This window comes from Sorex araneus, chromosome 3, assembly GCF_027595985.1.
Source record: "Sorex araneus isolate mSorAra2 chromosome 3, mSorAra2.pri, whole genome shotgun sequence".
NCBI classification, from domain to species: domain Eukaryota; kingdom Metazoa; phylum Chordata; class Mammalia; order Eulipotyphla; family Soricidae; genus Sorex; species Sorex araneus.
Window position 1 is genome coordinate 154,443,548 of NC_073304.1, and position 18,940 is coordinate 154,462,487.

An 18,940-nucleotide genomic window follows, 5' to 3' on the forward strand; every position below is an offset into this window, starting at 1 on the left:
ACATCAAGTGCCTCCCTGCGCACCCATCCCTTCAGCTCTGGGGCCCTCCTGGCATCAGGCTGGTCCACACTGGTGCAGAGAAAGCAACTGGCACTGTGGAGCAGGCCTGCAGAGCGGGGGACAGCCCTGTGCTGGGCTGGGAGGACTCTGCCAGGTGTGTGAGGTAGGCAGACACAGTCACAGACCCCCAGGATGACAGACACGATGCCTCCAAGTCACGAGCTTCCTTTAATCAGAGACATGTGAAACAACGGTTCCTTTGCTTTTTTTTAAATACAGCCATTGGGAAGACAACACATCAGGAAACGTGTCAACAGGCAGCTGCTTGGCCTGGGGCCTGGCGCTCCCCACTTCCACACCAGGTGTGAAGTAGAGACCAGGAACGGGGAGGGGAGAACCGGAGGCTTGGCCCAGTGCAGCTCGTGACGGGACACAGGGTCAGACGGGAATGAAAGTTGTCAGCTGGGGGAGGGGGACAGGCAGCCTCTTGCTTCTGCTTAGCAGTCCTGTGACTGGGGGTGGGACCCTCAGCCCAGCTCATGCGCACAAAAGGCCAAGAACAGAGAACCTGCCTCCCAGGCGTCCACGTGCTGACTGTGGACCCCTGGGCTGGCAGATGAGGACCGGCTCCACACCAAGGGGACTGGGGGTCCGAGAGAGGCAAAGCCCTGGGGCTGGGCCTTTGCCACTACTTCACGTAGCCCATCTGACAGCCAGTGGGAGGGGAGGCCCGCAAATGAGAGATGGTTCCTGGTCCTTCACAGACAAGTGGGCCCATGCTGGGCCACAGGCACGTGTGGGGACCTCTGGTTTCCACCTCTGTGTCCTAGCAGACGCCGGGGCTCAGCAAGGTGTTCTGGGGACCTGCGGTGTCCCAGGGCCCCCAATACCCTCCTCATCTTGGCGGCGCTGCCCAGAGTCTAAAATCAAGCCCTGGCTCCCAGGGAGTCCGCGGAGAACAGGGAGGGAGCAGGACGGACACCGGGAAGCCAGGGGTACCCGGCCCCGCCACCAGCTCCCTTGTCTCACCTGCCGGCTAGAGTGAAACTCCCACGACTGTGTGTTATGTGACACTGTCCCTGATCACCTAGTGCCCGGACGTGCTCATGGGGCCGGGGACAGTCAGCCCAGGGCCCTCGCACGGCCACATCTCTCCAGGTCACTCAGGAGCCAGAGGCCAAGGCTGGATGAGCTGGAAGGCCTCGGAGCACTGTGCTCGAGACTCTCCGGAGGTAGCTTCCTGACCGCGACTCTCCCGTAGCCTGTTGACGGGGCAGGCCCAGCTCTGTCGGTCACTGCCTCAGGGACAGCAGACGGGGTGACCACCGAGGTGTCGGGGACCAGCACGGCCCATCCTGCAGCGGGAAGCTCAGGGGCCTAGGATGCCTGTTCTGCTCCCTGAGGAGCAGGGAGGCAGCCCCCTGGGAAGACCCTCTCAGAGACCAGCTTCCGGGATGCTCCCTCTCCAGGGCCCCTCCGCTCTCCAGAGAAAAGAATTGACAGCAAAGACATGATTTGTTTTCAGGTTCAAGTGACCGGCCCCCTGGCCCCGGCCGCTGGTGCTTGGCAGACGATGGGGTGCTGGGCCCAGCGGGGCCTACTGCCTGCTGTTGGTGTCGGGCAGCTGCCCGGGGGTCCGCACCTCGCCCAGGGAGCTCGTGCCCTCGAAGCGCTGGGAGGCAATGGCCGCCTGGTGGGACATGCTCTTCCGAACGATGTCCCCCTTCCGCCATAACACCACTTCCTGTGAGGGGAGAGACGTAAGCCGTGAGCTGGGGGCTCTGGGGCAGTGGGCATCAGAGGACAGAGTGGGGGGGCCAGGGTCGGCCAACTTGGGGTGCCAAGTGCAACCCCTACTCTATTTGGCAATGGACACCAAGTAGTTTCACTTCCTGGCAATCCCAGAGATAGGACCCTGGAGGGCCTGTCCATGGGGACGCACCCCTCTCTCGGGTCCCTCACCTGCTGCTTGAAGTAGCGCCGCTCCTCCTCGTCGATCAGCACCAGGTTGAGGTAGTAGCGCACCGAGAACTTCTTGTTGATGTCCCGCATGGTGGGAGTGAGCTCGTAGCCCGCCAGGAAGAGCCGGATGGGGATGGACTCACCTGTGAACACCAGGTGGGGATGAGCGTGCCCCCCTCAATGTGAGCCTGGCTGCTCTCACCTGCACCCTGGCCCTCAGGCTGTGCCATGCCTGTGGCAGTGGCACCACGCACAGCGGACTGGGAATCCAGCGAAGCCTATGGCGACACCTGTGACCCAGTGAGAGGCTGTGGTTGGAACATCCCATTTCCTCACTGCCCCGGGCTCAGCTGGTGCACCCAGCACAGGCGGTGACTGAGAAATGACTCAGATACAACAGGCTCTGGGGCGAGTGGCTGGCTTCCAGAGCCAATGCTCAAGCCCAGCCGGGTCACCACGACACCCTCCTGGTCAGCGTAGAACCCCAGGCATCCCGGCCAGAAGATGAGATGATGGGACAGGACAGCGGGACAGTGCAGAGCCAGGTCTGCGGACAGACCCAAATGGCCAGGCTCCAGTCCCCAGCATCCAATGTTCCTTGGGGGGGGACACAGGGGAGCCTGTCACTGATGACGTACGTTCCTCTCAGTGCGACAGCAAACCAGGCCAGTAACTCCGCTGAGAAAGGCCGAACTGGAACATAGTCCAAGTGCAGCTAAATATACACGGCCGGGCGCGTGCTTCTGCAGGGCCCCGTCCTCAGGAGCAGGCGGGAGGCGGCGAGGCCATGGCCAGCTCTGGCCTTGCACAGACAACTGGGAAGCGGGAACACAAACCCCGCCACAGGGTCAGCACAGGCCAGACCCGCTGCTGTCATCAGGTATGGGGGGCGGGGCCAACTGTGGAAATCGGGTGAAGCACCTGGCGTGGCAAACAGGGCTGTGTCTTCCCTGCAGCAGCCAGACCCGTGAGCAGGCGAGATCGCACCCCCGAGGCCCCAAGCCTCCAACTCCCTCCCTGGCCTTGTGCGCGGTCGGCTTCCTCTGAGGAGCACCCGGCGTTCATTTCCATCCAGTGCCAGGGCTCTCCGGGACCTGGTGTCACCGGCCTGGACTTGGTGAGCAAGTGCAGAGAAGGGGCCATGAGAGCAGTGCTGGAGCAAGAAGAGAGCACTGAGGCTGGGAGACACAATGGGGAGAGACGGGAGAGAGCGTGGAGACGGGGGAGAGAGCACTGAGACGACGGGAGAGAGTGCCGAGGCTGAGGAGAGAGCACCGAGATGGGATAGAGCACTGAGACTGGGGAGAGAGCACCGAGGCTGGGGAGACCGAGGAGGGAGACACCGGAAAGGCACTGAGGTGGGGGAGAGAGCACTGAGGCAGGGGAGAGAGCACTGAGGCCAGGGAAAGAGTGGGGAGCAGCAAGTGTCTGCCTGGGGTGCGCTCACTGCTCTTCCTTTTCTGGCGTTTTGTTTTTTTAAGTTTTTTCCCTTTTCGGCTTCAGGCCATGCTGGTGGTGTCAAGGGGCCATCTGCCGGGACCAGGCCCGGGCTCCTGCAGAAGAGCACTGCTCCGGCACTCTGAGCCTGCCCCCTGGCCTGAGTCACACCGATTCAAGAAAACAGCCTGAGGGTCCCTCAGCACCACTAGGAAACCCCCAAGCCACGGACCAGGCACGGCCTCTGAGCACGGCCTAGTGTGTCCCCCACACTTCCCCAAAGAAGCAAAACAATGGTGTGATTCTAGACTGACCTCCAGGACACACAACCTGGTGAGGGACCCGACAGTCCAGCCCCAGCCCCCCACAGATGATCAGAGTCTGAGAAACAGGGAGGGAGAGCTCCGCCCCCCCACCACGTGCACCCTCAGAACCCAGAGCAGGCCTGGGGGAGGCAGGGGGAGGGGTCAGCGAAGGAGGGGGGTGGGGTTGGGGAGCAGCAGTGGGAGGAGGGGGTGGGAAAGCTCACCTCGCACGGGCGCCCCGTCCATGATCTCGTACTTGGCTATGGTGTCGTTCTCATGGTACACGTTGGGGCCAGTGCCCGTGGTCTCCCGCTTGATAATGTCAATTTCCATGTGCTTGATTTTGATCCTCACCAGCAGGAAGTAGATCTTCCCCACGATGACGTCCTTCAAATGGTACCTGGAGACACGGGGCAGAGGGGATGAGGTGTGGGGAGGGTCGGCCCTGTGTGGGGTCCGAGATCGGATTGCACAGGTGTACCAGGTAGTGCCATGCCAGCTGATGACACACTCCCGGTCCCACATAGCAACTATAGCCTCACAGAAGCCCCAGCCTGTCCCCCTGCCCTGTCCATCCCCCGGCATCCCACATCCTCTGTACCACTTGCATCTCTGGCCTCCTTCCAACGCATGTGTGAGGCTGGCGGCTGACCCCACAGTGCAGCCACTCGGACTCTGCCTGGGCCTCAAGGCCAGGCAGGACGGCAGAGCAGGTTCCGCGGGGTGTTTGCTCGCAGGGTCAGTGCCTCATCACACGCTGCCCCCTCCCCAAGCTCCTCTGACAGTGGGCTGCACGGGCTCTCTGTGTGTGGGAGGATGTGTACATTGTGAATGTCTGTGTGCGCAGCTCTGATTGCAGTCTGGCATGACGAGTGTGTGCGTGCCGGCCCCGACTCCGGGCAGCTCTGGTGTGTGGGCTTGTGCACAGGCCAGCCTGAATCCTGTCCGGAGGGGCTGGGAGTCTTCAAACGTGAGGCACCATCAGCAGCAGTGATAGCCGGCAGGCTTGGAACTTTACAGATTAGGAAAAGGGGGTCTGCAGAGCAGGAAAGACTGAGGCAGGACCTGACAAGGGGAGACCCAGGATGAGACCCCAGACTCCGAAATCTGGACTTTGATTTCCCAACCACAGCACCGCATGGCTCAGCACTGGGGTGCAAGGGACCCCGCCAACATCGCACAGACAGTCCGAGAACAGGGACAGAAGCTGAATGGGGGCACTGAATGGAAAGGGGAGGCTCAGAGAGCAGGTCAGGGGGTTTCTCGGCTCTCCTGAAACCCCAGCAGAAGCAATGGAGCCAAGAATGGAGAGCGAAGAGTGAGCGGGGCCTTGTGAGGGACCCAGAGACCCCGCCCAGCTACATCCTTATTTCAGGGGTGTGGGGGAGGGGCAGGGGATGTGTAAGAGTGTGCATGTGTGGATATGAGTATGTGGCTGTGTGCGGGTGTGTGTCTATGTGACTGTGTGTGTGACTATATGATTATGTGTGAGTATGAATGCATGTGTGTGAGCGAGTATTTGGCTGTATGAAGAGAGTATGAATATATGTGTATGTTTGAAATCTTGAAGCATCTGATCCTCCTTATGCAGATGAGAAGCCTAAGAGGCAGAAATCCCAGCACCTGCTCACTCTGAGCCAAAACCGGACCTGACCACGTGTCTTTTCAGAGTCTCACCAGGGTCGGACCCCCGGCTTGCGCACAGGATCTCCCAGGGCTGGGGCACTAGTGGGCAGAGTCTTCACCGGCGTCAGGCTGGGAGAACAACTGTTCCAGGCAGATCCACAGAGCCCCAAGACTGTGAGGAGCTGTTTCCATCCATGTGCCTATCAGGCCCAGATCTACCATCCATCCTGTGCCTTGGATGGGGGTACCCAGGGCAAGGAGCGCCCCCTGCTGGGAAGCCCCAGTGACATCACTACAGGCCCAGTCCTAGGGGCCAGATCCATCCTTGCCTCTCCTGGGGCAGGAAGCAAGGAGTCCCCACATCATGACAGTCTTAGTGGGGCCACGGTGCAGGGTCTGGGCTCGGGGCTCAAGGGAGGGCCCCCCACTCCGTGATGCAATGTCTATGGGGTTTTGTAGCTGTATGAATCAAATACCCTTTTTGTGTTTGCCTATCTGCCTTCCAAACATTCTCAGACATGATTGCCCAGAAAGGAAAGTTGCCTTTTGGACATTTTTAAACTATAAATTCTGAGACTTACATATACTTATTTTGCTCTCTGAACAGAAAACAGTGGGATATATATGTGGCTTCCCAATGTGCCAGTTAAAACCAAACCTTTGGGGCTGGAGCAATAGCACAGCGGGGAGGGCATTTGTCTTGCAGGTGGCCGACCCAGGTTCGAATCCCAGCATGCATATGGTCCCCCGAGCACTGCGAGGAGTCATTGCTGAGTGCATGAGCCAGGAGTAACCCCTGTGCAATGCCAGGTGTGACCAAAAAAAGCAAAAAAAAAAACCTTCTCCAGATCTAAAAAACATTCAGGTTTTGCTCCAGCACCATCCTTAAGCCCCGAGTCCTCTCAGCACGGAGAGCAAGCAAAGGGTGGGTTCAGCTCCCTTGTTTCAACTTTGAGAGGTCCACACACAGGATACAAACGCGAATGTGGTGGCCATCTCAGCAACAAGGAAACAGCTATACTTGAACTCCAAACCCACACAAGCTCTCATGGCTCTTTACAACCTTCGAGGCAGTGACCCCGAACCCCTCTTATATTCGTGCAGCTTTGCTCTGTGAAAAATGCAGCTTCACCTCCTGATCAATCTGGAGCCCACCAGACACACCCTCTGCTCTTTGGGACCACCCTGGCAACCCAGCCAGAGTCGAGGGGTCTCCCAAGCCCCCCACACACCATTCTGCCACCCGCACTCACTTGGACTTATTGTACTCAAACTCGATATGCAGGCAGTCCTCAATGCCCACCTCCATCTTTATGGAGGAGTTCAGCTCTGGGTACGTGCTGAGCGTGTGCACCACAATGTCCATCTCCTTGACCACGTCATTGAGGCGGCGGCTGATGGTGGCCCGAAGAAAATATCTGGAGAGGTGTGACCAGAAAGGGCGGTCAGCCTACGGGTCAGACCCAGTCTACCCATTGAACAGAAACCTCCCAGACGCCAAGTGACAGCACAGTGGCTAAGGTGCATGCACTTGACTGGGGTCTGATCCCCAGTACCAAGCAGTCCCCTGAGCACTGCAACCCTGGTGGCTGAGCACTGTGGGGGTGGCTGGGTGACACCAGGTTCCCAGCTGCACCATGTCCTGTGTCTTGCCAGCTCAGATGGCCAGAAATCCCTGATGGGGCCAAGTCGGACTTCTGTGCACCATTTGGGAGGGTACTCCCTCCCTGAGGGGTGGGGGCAGGGGAGACGGGGAGAAAGAGAGAGAGAGAGAGAGGGAGCGCACAAACCCTACCAAGGTCCCTAGCCAATCTGGGCTATAGACTCCATTTCCAAAAATGCAACTATGTACTTAGATTTGCAAAGCCCCCTCCCTGAAATGCATCTACGCATTCAGCGGCACAGACCTGCCTCCCGGAAATGCATCTATGCAATGATTCACAGATTCACCTCTGTATCTAAGCATGCAGATTTGCAGATGTGCCTCCCAGAGATGCGTCTACGCACTCAGGTTCACAGACCCACATCCCAGAAATGCATCTATGCTCAGTGTTCAGAGATCATTCCTGGCAGGGTTTGGAGGACCATACCGTGGTGCCAGGGACTGAACCCAGGTCAGCTGTATACAAGGTAAGCACCCTGCATTATGGGTCTAGCCCAGAGCTGGCTCCTCTGAACCAGGTGAGGATCTGGCTTTCCCTGGTTTCCCAGAGAGGCCCCAAGACAGTACAGCTCTGAGGAAGACAGAGGCAGGGCTGGGGCATGTGTGAAGGGGGGCAGCCAAGCCCTGATGGCTCCTATGAAAGCAAGGCCCTCTGCTGGCCCGACAGACCTGTCCACACATTTCCCACCCAGCAAACACTGCAGGACTCAAGAACACGAGGCCCAGCGACCTTCCTGCTCCTCTGCTTCCTCTCCCTCTCAGATGGCCCTCCAGTCCTCCTGTCACTTGGTGGTAAACAACCCAGCGACCTTCCTGCCCCAGGGTGAGACAAAGAAGGGCCCAGCCAGGCCAGTACAGGCTGCTCCAGTGTGAGGATACCAAGCCAGAAGCAGCTAAGAAGCCTTCGCATCCAGAACACGTATGCGGGTTCTGAGCCAGCAAGAACTGTGGCTCTGTCTCTCCTCTGCTCTGGGCTGGTATGCCCCGAACTCCTGTGAGTGCCTTGTCTGTCCAGCCCCTACTATCATCGTGCGCCCTTGGATCAGCGGACTGGTATGCTGCGGGTTTCAGTCACAGACGGTCCAGAAGTTGTCAGTGTTCATAGCGGGGTGGCAGCACGCCCTTGGGCATCACCGCCTCCCTCCTGCTCTGCAGCTTTTCTAGCTGGGCCACCAGCAACACTATCCCCCGAGGCACCTACCCCCAACCCTGCTCATGGCCTCTGGCAATCGCTACTTTCGATTGGGGGATACACGGGGGTGCTAGGGGATCAGGCAGAGCCCGATCCTCGCTGTGGCTGCTTCCTTTACACTTAGCTCCATGGTTCTGTGTGCAGACACCGCACGTGTGGGCGGTCTTGCTATCCCTGTCCAGAAGAGCAAGTGTCACAGCAGATCATAGCTTTATGGTTAGTTTTCTTGAGGAACTGCTGATGCTCGATTTAAAGCAAATCCCTACAAAACAGGGGTTGCACATAATGTCACAGTCTTGATGACAGGTTTCACGGGAAAGTTGTCCTTTGCCCCCTGACAAGTTGCAGTCTCAATGGCCACCAGGATGCAACAGGCTGCTCCGAAACTTTCTCATCTCAGAGACTTTGGACTTGGTCCCTAATGACAGAGGGTCCAAGACTGCGACAATAAGAATACGTCTGTGCACTTACTCATCCTGGAGCAGGAGGCACATGCAATGGTACTCAGGCACTGCTCCTGGCTCTGTCGTGCTCAAGGATCAATCTTGGGGTGTTTTGGTGGGTGGGGGTGGGGAACAGGGACTACAGGTGGTACAGGGCATCCCATCAGGGTAGGCTGCATGAAAGGCAAGCGCCTCACCCCTGTTGTCTCTCCAGCCCCAGGACTCTTTAAGAACTTTTTGTGCTTTACTTCCTTTCATGCGCCCAACCCTCATAGATCGAAAGTTCTAGAACAGGTATCTGACTGCCACCCACTCCTCAGTTGGGACCATGGAGGGACAGCACTCAGGAGGGTCTGCAGGATGCCTGCCAAGGAACTCGCTTGACCTCATGTCAGACAGCCAGCTCTGGATTCTCGTCACTCTCCGACCCATCTGTTGGGGACGTGGTTGCCAGGAACACACACACATCCCACGCCCAGACAGGAAGTGCATTGAAGACTCGGCGCTGGGGCTGGAGCAATAGCACAACAGGTAGGGCATTTGCCTTGCATGCTTCAGGCCCGGATTCGATTCCCAGCATCTAATATAGTCCCCAGAGCACCACCAGGAGTAATTCCTGAGTGCGTGAGCCAGGAGTAACCCCTATGCATCATAGGGTATGACCCAAAAAGTCAAAAGAAAAAAGAAGGCTACTGTAATGAAGACTCGGCACTTCCCAACTCTTTGCTCTTCGGGGAAATAACACCTGGTACTCAGGGTGATGATCACAAAGGTCAGAAAAGCCTCTCCCCACCTCAGTGCGCAGGGTTGACAGGCCTGAGCAGGAACCCATGGAAGTGCTTCCCTCCGACTCCCGTGCTCAGCCTCCTGCCCCAAACTGGGCAGCCCAGGCCACTCACCGCAGCTTCACGTTCTGGCCCGTGTAGGACTCGTACGGCTTCTCCACATGGGTGAACTCAAAGTCGAAGGTCTGGGACTGGGTGATCTCCCCGGGCCGGGCCAAGTCCTTCACCAGCGACACGAACTCGTGGTGGTTTCCGCGGTCATAGTAGAGCTCTGGAGAGAGAAAAGTGGCCTCATCCATCAGACCCCAGCCTCTCGGAGTTGGGGGGCCTCCCAGCTACAGTAACTGCTCTTTCCCACCACCTATCTCCCAACACACACACACCACACATACACACACACACACACACACACGATGCACGCACACGCGCACATGCACGTGTGCGTGCACACACAAACACAGGCACGCACGCATGCACACACACACTCCACCAGCCTCACGTTCCACCTGAGCCCACTCCCTCTGCACGGTCCACACAATTCGCCCCCACCCCCAAAATCTGTTTTGTCCAGAAAAAACACAGACCTCAAAGAGCAAGCCAGCTCCAGGCCAAGGAGTCAGAGGGCCCTATGGAGTGCTGAGGATCAAACCCAGGTCGGTCCCATGCAAGGCAAGCGCCCTAACCACCATGGCTCCACCCCATACAAGCCACTTGCAGCTTCTGGAAGTTTTTTCACAGCTTTCCCAATGTACAAGCCCTGCTGACTCCTGTGAGACACGAAGCACAGGCCTGAGAGGTGGCAAGACTGAGGCTGAGGAGCTGAGGTCCCAGGCTGCCTGTGGGGCTGCGGGCCAAGCCTGTCTCCTCGGGCAAGTCTATCCCTATAGTCTGGTCCAAGGCAGTGCAAACACTGAGGCTCTATGAGAGTCAGCAGAAGCGAGAACACGGAGGGACCAAGAACAGTCCCCAGAGAGCAAGCACGTGCCCAGTATTCTCTCCGGGCCGCTCGGCCCACTTGGATGGGAGTTCAACATAATCTCGTCAGACTGAGAGGCGCTCCGAGCCCCGTGTGCCCAAATCACGCAAAGACTTTGCAGAAGCCACTGCAGGGCCCGGCCTCTGGGTGCTGAGGTGGGGCCCAGGAGTGTCCATTTCTTAGCAGCCAGCCCCCAAGAGCTGCTGGCCCTGCTGCAGAGGGACACGTTCCTGCTTCCCCTCGGGAGAGCTCTGAGGCTGCCTGCACCTGTGCTGTCTGTGAGCTGGCCCTCTGCACGTCAGTGTTAGCCGGAAGACAGCAGAAACATACAGGCTGGCGGGAGCCCCACAACCTGTCTGGGCCCAGGGACACTCACCGCTGAGTGCGGCCCGAGAGAGCCGCGGCCTCCCCCTGGGGCACTTCTGAGATCGTACCCAGAGTCTGTAAGAGAGAGGCCAATGGGGAGTGTGGGCGCAGCGCACGTGCAGCTTCTGCTGTCAGCTGCTTGGGGACCAGGGGACAGGTCCCAGAGTGCAGTGGCTGGGACAACCGCCCAGTGGGCCGACTTTGGTCCCTGGCACATAGCAGCACTCACATGGGGGGGACGAGCCTCAGGATGAGGGAGGGTTTGCTGATGGCCTCCTAGGCCCTGAGTCTGAGAGCATGACCCGCCCGCTGCCTGGCCTGACGGTTGCTTGCCGCTGGAGGTGCCCGGAGCACAGGGTCTGTCCTGAGAACTAGCTAGGGGCAGAGAGGCCCTCTGTGTGCATACAGTGTAGGCGGTGATTACTGTGTGCTTACAGTGCATCCTATGATTATCGTGTGTGCTATAATGTAGCCTATGATTATCTGTCTCCTTACAATGTTATCATGTGGTGCCCTGTGCTTAGTCTATACTGTGATTATCTTGTGCTTACAATGAAGCCTGTGGTGACTGTGTCCTTACAATGTATCCTATGGTGACTGTCCTTACACTGTATCCTGTGGTGACTGTGTCCTTACAGTGTATCCTGTGGTGATTGTATCCTTACAGTGTATCCTGTGGTAACTGTGTCCTTACAGTGTATCCTGTGTTGTATCCTGTGGTGACTGTGTCCTTACAGTGTACCCTGTGGTGACTATCCTTACAGTGTACCCTGTGGTGACTGTGTCCTTACAGTGTACCCTGTGGTGACTGTGTCCTTACAGTGTATCCTGTGGTAACTGTGTCCTTACAGTGTATCCTGTGTTGTATCCTGTGGTGACTGTGTCCTTACAGTGTATCCTATGTTGTATCCTGTGGTGACTGTGTCCTTACAGTGTATCCTGTGGTGACTGTGTCCTTATGGTGTATCCTGTGGTGACTGCGTCCTTACAGTGTACCCTGTGGTGACTATCCTTACAGTGTATCCTGTGGTGATTGTGTCCTTACAGTGTTCCCTGTGGTGACTGTGTCCTTACAGTGTACCCTGTGGTGACTGTGTCCTTACAGTGTATCCTGTGGTAACTGTGTCCTTACAGTATATCCTGTGGTGACTGTGTCCTTACAGTGTATCCTGTGGTGACTGTGTCCTTACAGTGTATCCTATGTTGTATCCTGTGGTGACTGTGTCCTTACAGTGTATCCTGTGGTGACTGTGTCCTTATGGTGTATCCTGGTGACTGTGCCCTTACAGTGTACCCTGTGGTGACTATCCTTACAGTGTATCCTGTGGTAACTGTGTCCTTATAGTATATCCTGTGATGACTGTCCATATAGTGTATTCTGTGATGACTGTCCTTAGAGTGCATCCTGTGGTGACTGCCTCCTTACAGTGCATCCAGTGGTGATTGTCCTTATAGTGCATCCTGTGATTATCGTGCATGCTTACAATGTATTCGTGATGACTTTATACGCTGAAAAGGATATCTATGACTACAGTGTATGCTCACATCTTTTGGGGTCACACCTTCTGATGCTCAGTGCTTACATCCTGGCTCTGTGCTCAGGGGTCACTCCTGGCAGGGCTGGGGGTGGGGCACAATGGAATGGTCAGCAGCCAACACAAGGCAAGTGCCTTACCCTGTGCGATACCTCAGGCCCCTAACTCACCTTCTTCTCCAAATACTTAGTGGCTTTAGAAGAACATGTACAGCCCGCAACAGTCTGGATAGTGAGATGCCGATGGCTGCTGCAGACCATGGGTCAGGATGTGAAAGGGGTGCAAACCTGTACTTCTCCACAACTTCATTAACTGCCCCCGCAGGAGGAAGGAGGTGTAGTGGGCAGCCAAGCCAAAATTTGCCCCCACCAGCCCATGACTGCTAGTTCCCCAGAAAATCCTTATGGTATTTTGGGCGCCACGGTGGAATCTGGGAAACAAACCCCACAACCCATGCACAGAAGTCAGGAACAGAAGCAGGCAGAGTGAGGTCCCAATGCCCATGAACCTTTGGGAAAATGGGATGTGAACAGAACCCCCAGGCGACAGAGAAAGACGAGGGTCCTGTGCTCTGCTCTGCTCTGTCCCCATGCTGGCGGGGAGGGCCTCCCTTGTGATCCTCCTTCTGGAGGCAAGGGGGCACCGCTCAGACTGCGCCTGCGTGCCCAGCTCTCTGACGAAGCTTGCTCATGAATAACTCAGAAGCCACTTGCACTGTCTGTGCCAATGGGGCGCAAAGGGGCAGAAACAGCAGCAGACTTGGCCGGATGCCTACAAGTGGGATGTCCTCTGCCTAAATTACCACAGAAAACCTGAGCTGTTCCAGCACAAGGATTGGGCCCTGGCGCCCGTAAGGGGCCTCTCTCTACTCGGAGCTCGGCCCGATCACCTCCACTTCTCTCCAGCCAGAGCCTGCAGGGCCGCCGCTCTCCTGCTCCAAGTTGGGACCCACCACTGGCCAGTCTTCAGCCTCCTCCTCATTCCACCAGGAGGAAATGACTTCAGTAGTCGGAGTGTCTCCATGGTGACACTTGCCGCCAACAGCAGAGCAGAGACTGCCCTCAGGGAGGAAGCGGAGCCAGTCTGCCTCCCAGGCTCAACCCAGTTAAGGGGCCCCCATCAGAGGAGGCAAGAGGGGGGTCCGCCTCCTCTCCACCTTCAGGGGCCACTGTTCGCTGGGCCAGGAGCCACCCTTTGACTCTGCGGGGGCTTGCAGCTCTCTGGACAACCGCCTCCCCTCCACCCCAGTGCGCGCCTCCCACCCCCCAACTCTGCTCCAGCACCGCAAAGCCAGGCCAGGCCCTTTCCAGTCCTGCACTTCCCTTCTGAAGAGCCGGAATCAATCCACTTCATCTCAGCGTGTCTCTTAGTGGGCTCATGAATTAAAACACAGAGAAAGCCTCTGGGGCCTTAGAAAAGGCTTGTTTTGAGCAGAGGGTGTTTTTTTGGGGAAAAAAAAAAAAAGAGGTTACTTTTTTAAATGTTTAAAAGAAAAAATGGGGCAGAAGAGATAGCTCTTAAGGCTGGAACACAGGTTTCGATCCCTGGCACTGCATGGTTCCCTGAGTACCGAGACAGGCGTACTCCTTGAGCACTGTCAGTGTGACCCAAAAAACAATGTTTTTTTTTTTTTTTGGCAAGTGACTTACCCATTCTTCTATCTTTTGACTCCCCTCTCCCCCTACTCCACCCCCAACTGGCTCAGAGGGCAGGAGAAAGCAAAATATACATGAGGGCCTTTGGAAATGCGTAGCTCTGGCCAGCAAAGGCTGCCTGAGCTCCTACGCCCCTTTGGCCAGTGAGACCCAGAGGGGCCTCCAGTTGCTTCGACCGGCCCTGCCAGGGGTGCTGTATAGCCTGTCCCTGCTTTCAGGCGCTTCCAGCTTAGTGCAGAAAACACACAAGTTCAACTAATGGAGCAGTGCCAGGCTCTGCACACGTTGCTTGAACGGAAGGACCCACGAGGTCTTAGGCCTGGAGAGAAGAGTGGAAAAGGTGCCAGTCGGCGGGGGGTCAGCTTCTCTGGGAAATGGCAGGCTTGCTGTGCTCTGAGCAATGAGCAGGGGTGAGGGTGGCAGTGAGCAGAGGGAGGCCCATAGGAAGGTACGGGCAAGGGGAGGCTGGAGAGAAGGAGGCAGCACCTACCTGGATGTGCCTGTCCCCTTTACCCAGAGGCAAAGAGTGGATGAAGTGACATTCAGGATGGGCCAAGGGGGCAGGAACCCTGGGAAAGTCCATCTCTTCCAGATGATGAGCTTAAAGGAGAGGAGAGGGAGCTGGGAGAGAGTCCCAAGGGGTTGAGCTCAAGCCTGGTGCAGGGTCTGAGGTTAAGTCCTTGGCCCCACAGTGGGCCTGGTGGGCCCCAGCACTCTTGGAAGCCTGCCAATACACCCCCTCCTCTTCACCCCCAGCCAGGAAAAGAGAGGAAAACGAAGGCGGGAGGGTCCCTAGGAGTCTGCGACGTCAGGGGACACTGCCGGCTGGCGAGGACTGAGGATCTATTCTAAAGCAACAGCACAGTGGGGAGGGTGCGTGTCTTGCACATGGCTAGCCTGGGTTCAAATCCTCGGCACCCCAGGGCTGCTGGAGCGATAGCACAGTGGGCAGGGCATTTGCCTTGCACACGGCCGACCCAGATTTGATTCCCAGCATCCCAAATGGTCCCCTGAGCACCGCCAGGAGTGATTCCTGAGGCAGAGCCAGGAGTAACCCCTGTACATCGCCAGATGTGACCCCAAAAGCAACTCTTCAGCACCCTATAGTGTCCCTTATGCCCCCCCAGGAGTGACTCCTGAGCACGGAACCAGGAGGCAGCCCAGAGCACTACTGGATGTGTTCCAAAAACTAAAAAAACAAAAACCATAAAAACAAACAAGCCAAAGCTGTGGGAAAGGTCCAAGTTCACAAGCCCGTGGAAGGTGCTGGAGGAGCGGTAAAGTTTGAGCTGAGCCTCGGCTTTCAGGGAGGGTTTACCCCAACCCCAGTGGAGAAGATGGGGCTGGGGTGAAAGAGCACGGGACTTGGGGAGGTGCGGGTAAGCCCAGCAAGCTTCTGAGACAGGATCTGGAACTCTGTGAGGTGAGGTGGGGACCAAGGAGAATGTGGAGTCAGCACACAACACCAATGTCATGGTCGCAGGTGGGATGCGAAGTCAGGGACAGTGCATAGAGGGTGCCCCTCATCCTGACCCCCCACCCCAGTCCAGACCACGAAGCTCTCCGAGTGTGGGATCCCTCCTAAGAGGTCCTATGCCACCCACAAGGGTCAGCCGTGTGTAAGCACTGTGCAGCTAGAGCTGGGGCCCCTGCCGCCCCTCCTGGGAACAGACATGAGACACGCCGCCCCCACAAAGAAACAGAGTCGACCCCAGGGCTCAGAGCTGTCCCAACTCCAACTACTGCATCTTCAACCCTGCTGTTCTCCCCAGGCTAAGGAGGAGCGAGGACCAAATTCCAGAGTGCTCTGGAGGGAGGAAGATTCTGAGCGCAAAGACAGCGCTGGGCCTCAGACCAGTCACCTACTTCCCACAGGCAGAGATGAACGAGAAAACCACACGTGGCCAGCAGGTGCAGGAGAGGTCAGCTCAGACACACGGTGACAGTCCCCAAGGAAACTCAGCAGGCCCCACCTTGCAGGGGAGGGGCAGTGGCCAGTCACCCTAGTCCAGAGTGCATGGGATCCGAAGCAGTGAGCAGCAGGAGCACAGGGGGCCCAGAGCAGTGACCAACGGGAGCACACGGGGCCTGGAGCGGTGACCAGGGAGAGCAGCAGAGGTTCTGAGAAAACTCAGCAGAACTGCCAGGAGTCAGACAGGTATGGCAGGCAGCCCGTGCCCCTTCACACTGGATAGCACTGTCCCAGGCTGTGTTGCTCGGCCCCTGCAACACTGGGGATCAGTATTGCTCGAGTCATAGCAATACTGAGTTTGCACAAGCCAACCTCACCATCTTAGGGTGAAGCTCAATCACAGACACCCCTACGACTCTAGCTGTGCCCAGTGCACTCTACCTTATAGAGCACCCATGTGACTCACAGAACTGGGCATACTGGCAGTGAGTGGCAGGGAGAAGCCCGGGAAGCTGGGAAACTTGCTCCAACAACAAATGATGGAACCATAAATGCCAGGAATATGGCTACCCAGAACGCCCTGGGCTAAAGCAGGCAAGCAGAAGGCCTGGCACTTGTCTTCTGCCCCCTTGCAGCCCCCATTCCAGTACACAACAGGCTGCTGGTGTTCTGGATTCCAAACAGCAGGACTGTGGGACAAGTTCTTAGGTGGCAGCACACATGCTAAATTCTGAGTTTGACCACAGCACCATATATTCCCAAGTACCGTGGAAAATCAACAGGAAGATTCCCAGGGGGTCAGTCTGATTCCACTTAATCAGAGACTTACAATAAAGTGCGGGGCACTGGAAAACAGATATGGCTCCATGACCTGGGTCCTCTTATTTCCGACCACTGGGAAAGGGGAGCCCAGGGGTTCTGTGGACAGGAGGAAGGAAGGAGGCTGAAGCAGCTTCCCCAGAGTCCAAAGAGCAGGAATGTGTACCTGTGGCATGGGCTGGGAACGGATTCTCAGCCAGAGGTTTCCTTTCTGCCTGCTCAAGTATTTCCTGTCCTTATGGCAGAGACAATGTATTTCTCAAGCCCTGTGAGTTGCAATAAATACACGCCTCTAATTGGTCTTCCAAATGGTGACACCCCCTCAGTAACCCCCTCTCCCAGCACCCAGGCTGTTGCTCCCTTTCACTGTCCAGCTGTACTGATTTACAGGGGTGACACTGTGAATCTGGGGTTACTGTATTTGGGGCTTCGGAACGGACCTTCCATAAGGACAACGTGGAAACAAGCATCAGAATGCAAAACTTCGGAAGGACCGGCTCCGGGAGCAAAAGGCCGGACTGCTCCCCTCCATGCACAGGCTGCCACCTGCACTTAAGAGTCAAGGTGAGGTAGGGGACTAGGCGTCTGCTTCCCTCCGCACAGAGAGAGGGGTAGGTAGGTGGTGGGCGGGCGGACAACCCCGACGGGAGGGAGGCGCGGCTAACTGGCCTCACCCAGTTCGGGTAAGCGCGGGGCCCAAGGCCACCCACCCGCAGCACTGCGCTGTCGCTTCGCCCCAAACCCGGGCGGCAGGTGTTAGGGACACGCGGGCATCGCAGGGCGCCGAGGCGCGGCCGCGCGCCCACGTCGCCACTCGGGTGCCCTCGCGCCGCGCTGTCACCTGTGGCGGAACCCGGGGCGCAGACGGGCCTTGGACAGCGTGGCCAGGGGCTGTCCCCGCGGCTGGCCCGAACCTCCCGGCTCCCGGCCACTCACCGATCTGCCCGATGAACTCGACCTTGATGCCCTGGTGCTCCAGACGCTTGTTGGGGTTCTTGAGCGCCAAGCTCACCTTCCCGGACACCGTTTCCCCGTCGTAGAAGAGGAAATATTTTTCCTTCTTGCCGTCCTCCGTCTTGTGCTCGGCCCGCTTCCTGCTCTCCGCATCGTTCAGCAGGATCTCCACCTCCACGCTCTGCCCGAAGCCGAAGAAGCTCATCTCCCCGGCGGGCCGGGCCGGGCCGAGCGCGGGGACAAGGTTCCAGTCCGCGGGGCCGCGCAGCCCCGAGCGCAGGCCGGGCAGGGGCGCGGGCCCGGGCTTGGCCACCCGCCGGGGGGCGACGGCGCGACTCGGCTCTGCGCGGGGAGGGGGGAGGGCCGGCTGCGGCGCCGCGCGAGCCCGGATGCACCAGGCGGCCGAGACGGGCGAGGGCTGGCGCTGCGATTCTAGGGGCGTAGTGCAGAGCTCCGGGGTGCAGCGGAGCGGGCCAGCCCAGCCTCCCGCGGGGCAACCACCGAGGTGCCCGTGCTGCTCCCGGTGCGGGCAGGAGGGGGCGGAGGGCGGGAGGCGGTCTCAGCCCGCACGCGCCGCGGACGCCGGGCGCATGCGCACGCCCGAGCCCGGGCCTCTGGGACCCGGCCTCGGGCGGTGGCTAGTGCGCATGTGCATTGGGCGTTTCCCTCAACTGACATGGCAGCCGTGGCTTCCTTCCAGGACAGCTCAAATCCAGACGCCCCGTAATTAAAAGCACTGCAGTCATCTTTTCTGAGCTGTTTTTTAAATTGCTTTGGCTTGATGGAAGGTTGACTGCTATCCCGGTTGAGAGTTGCAACGCCGGATTGCTGTCTAAGCGAGTAAAGCGCGCCCTGAATTCTTGCATAGGAAATGTCACTTGGCCGGGGGCAAAGGTGATTATTACAGGAAGTGTCTTGGCTCAAACTCTCCTTTAGGGACTGTCCATTGCTGAGAAAATACGGCGGGCAAAACGCGATTAGAGGAGAACGTCATTCTTGGCCCCGATCTTCAAAGGAAAGGGAGAAGACCAGCCCGGCGCCTTGGCTCGGCTCTCGGCCCTGTCGCACCTCACGGTTTGCGCATGCGCGAGCGGCGGAAGGCGCCGCTGATTGGTCTGTGGGCTGATTGGGCGGGGCGGATTCTCGCACTCTGGTTGGCCGGCGAAGAGGCTTCGGAGCGCGCGCGCCAGCGAGCTTTCAAAGTTTACCTCGGCGGCGCGGGCCGGTCGCTGGAGCGTCATGGCGCTGACCGGCCTTGCTGACTGCCTGCATCCCTGGTGCCTGTTGGATCTCAGCCCCGGTACGGAGAC

At 58.0% G+C, this 18,940-nt stretch overlaps 2 protein-coding genes across 2 annotated transcripts in view; one reads left to right on the forward strand and one right to left on the reverse strand.

The window, feature by feature from the left end:
- Positions 1–209: 209 nt before the first annotated feature.
- VPS26B (VPS26 retromer complex component B) lies at positions 210–18,135 on the reverse strand. The gene is made up of 6 exons (XM_004614134.2): positions 17,613–18,135; positions 9,528–9,684; positions 6,584–6,748; positions 3,929–4,104; positions 1,963–2,105; positions 210–1,744 (listed from the first exon to the last, which is right to left on the reverse strand). Exons 1-6 carry the CDS (start codon positions 17,833–17,835, stop codon positions 1,598–1,600), a joined length of 1,011 nt encoding a protein of 336 aa, XP_004614191.2. The 5' UTR covers positions 17,836–18,135; the 3' UTR covers positions 210–1,597.
- Positions 18,136–18,325: 190 nt separating this feature from the next.
- Positions 18,326–18,940, forward strand: part of NCAPD3 (non-SMC condensin II complex subunit D3) — a 74,603-nt gene continuing 73,988 nt past the window's right edge. Inside the window, exon 1 of the mRNA XM_055130022.1 lies at positions 18,326–18,930. Within this exon, the coding sequence (XP_054985997.1) occupies positions 18,870–18,930 (61 nt within the window). The 5' untranslated portion in view covers positions 18,326–18,869. The remainder of the gene's footprint in view (positions 18,931–18,940) is intronic.

Coding starts and splice junctions, on each gene's coding strand:
- VPS26B (XM_004614134.2), bottom strand. CDS start 17,835: ATGAGCTTCTTCGGCTTCGGGCAGAGCGTGGAGGTGGAGATCCTGCTG. Junction 2,106..3,928: donor GGACGGGGCGCCCGTGCGAG/GTGAGCTTTCCC, acceptor TGGTGTTCACAG/GTGAGTCCATCCCCATCCGG. Junction 1,745..1,962: donor GGCGCTACTTCAAGCAGCAG/GTGAGGGACCCG, acceptor CTCCCCTCACAG/GAAGTGGTGTTATGGCGGAA.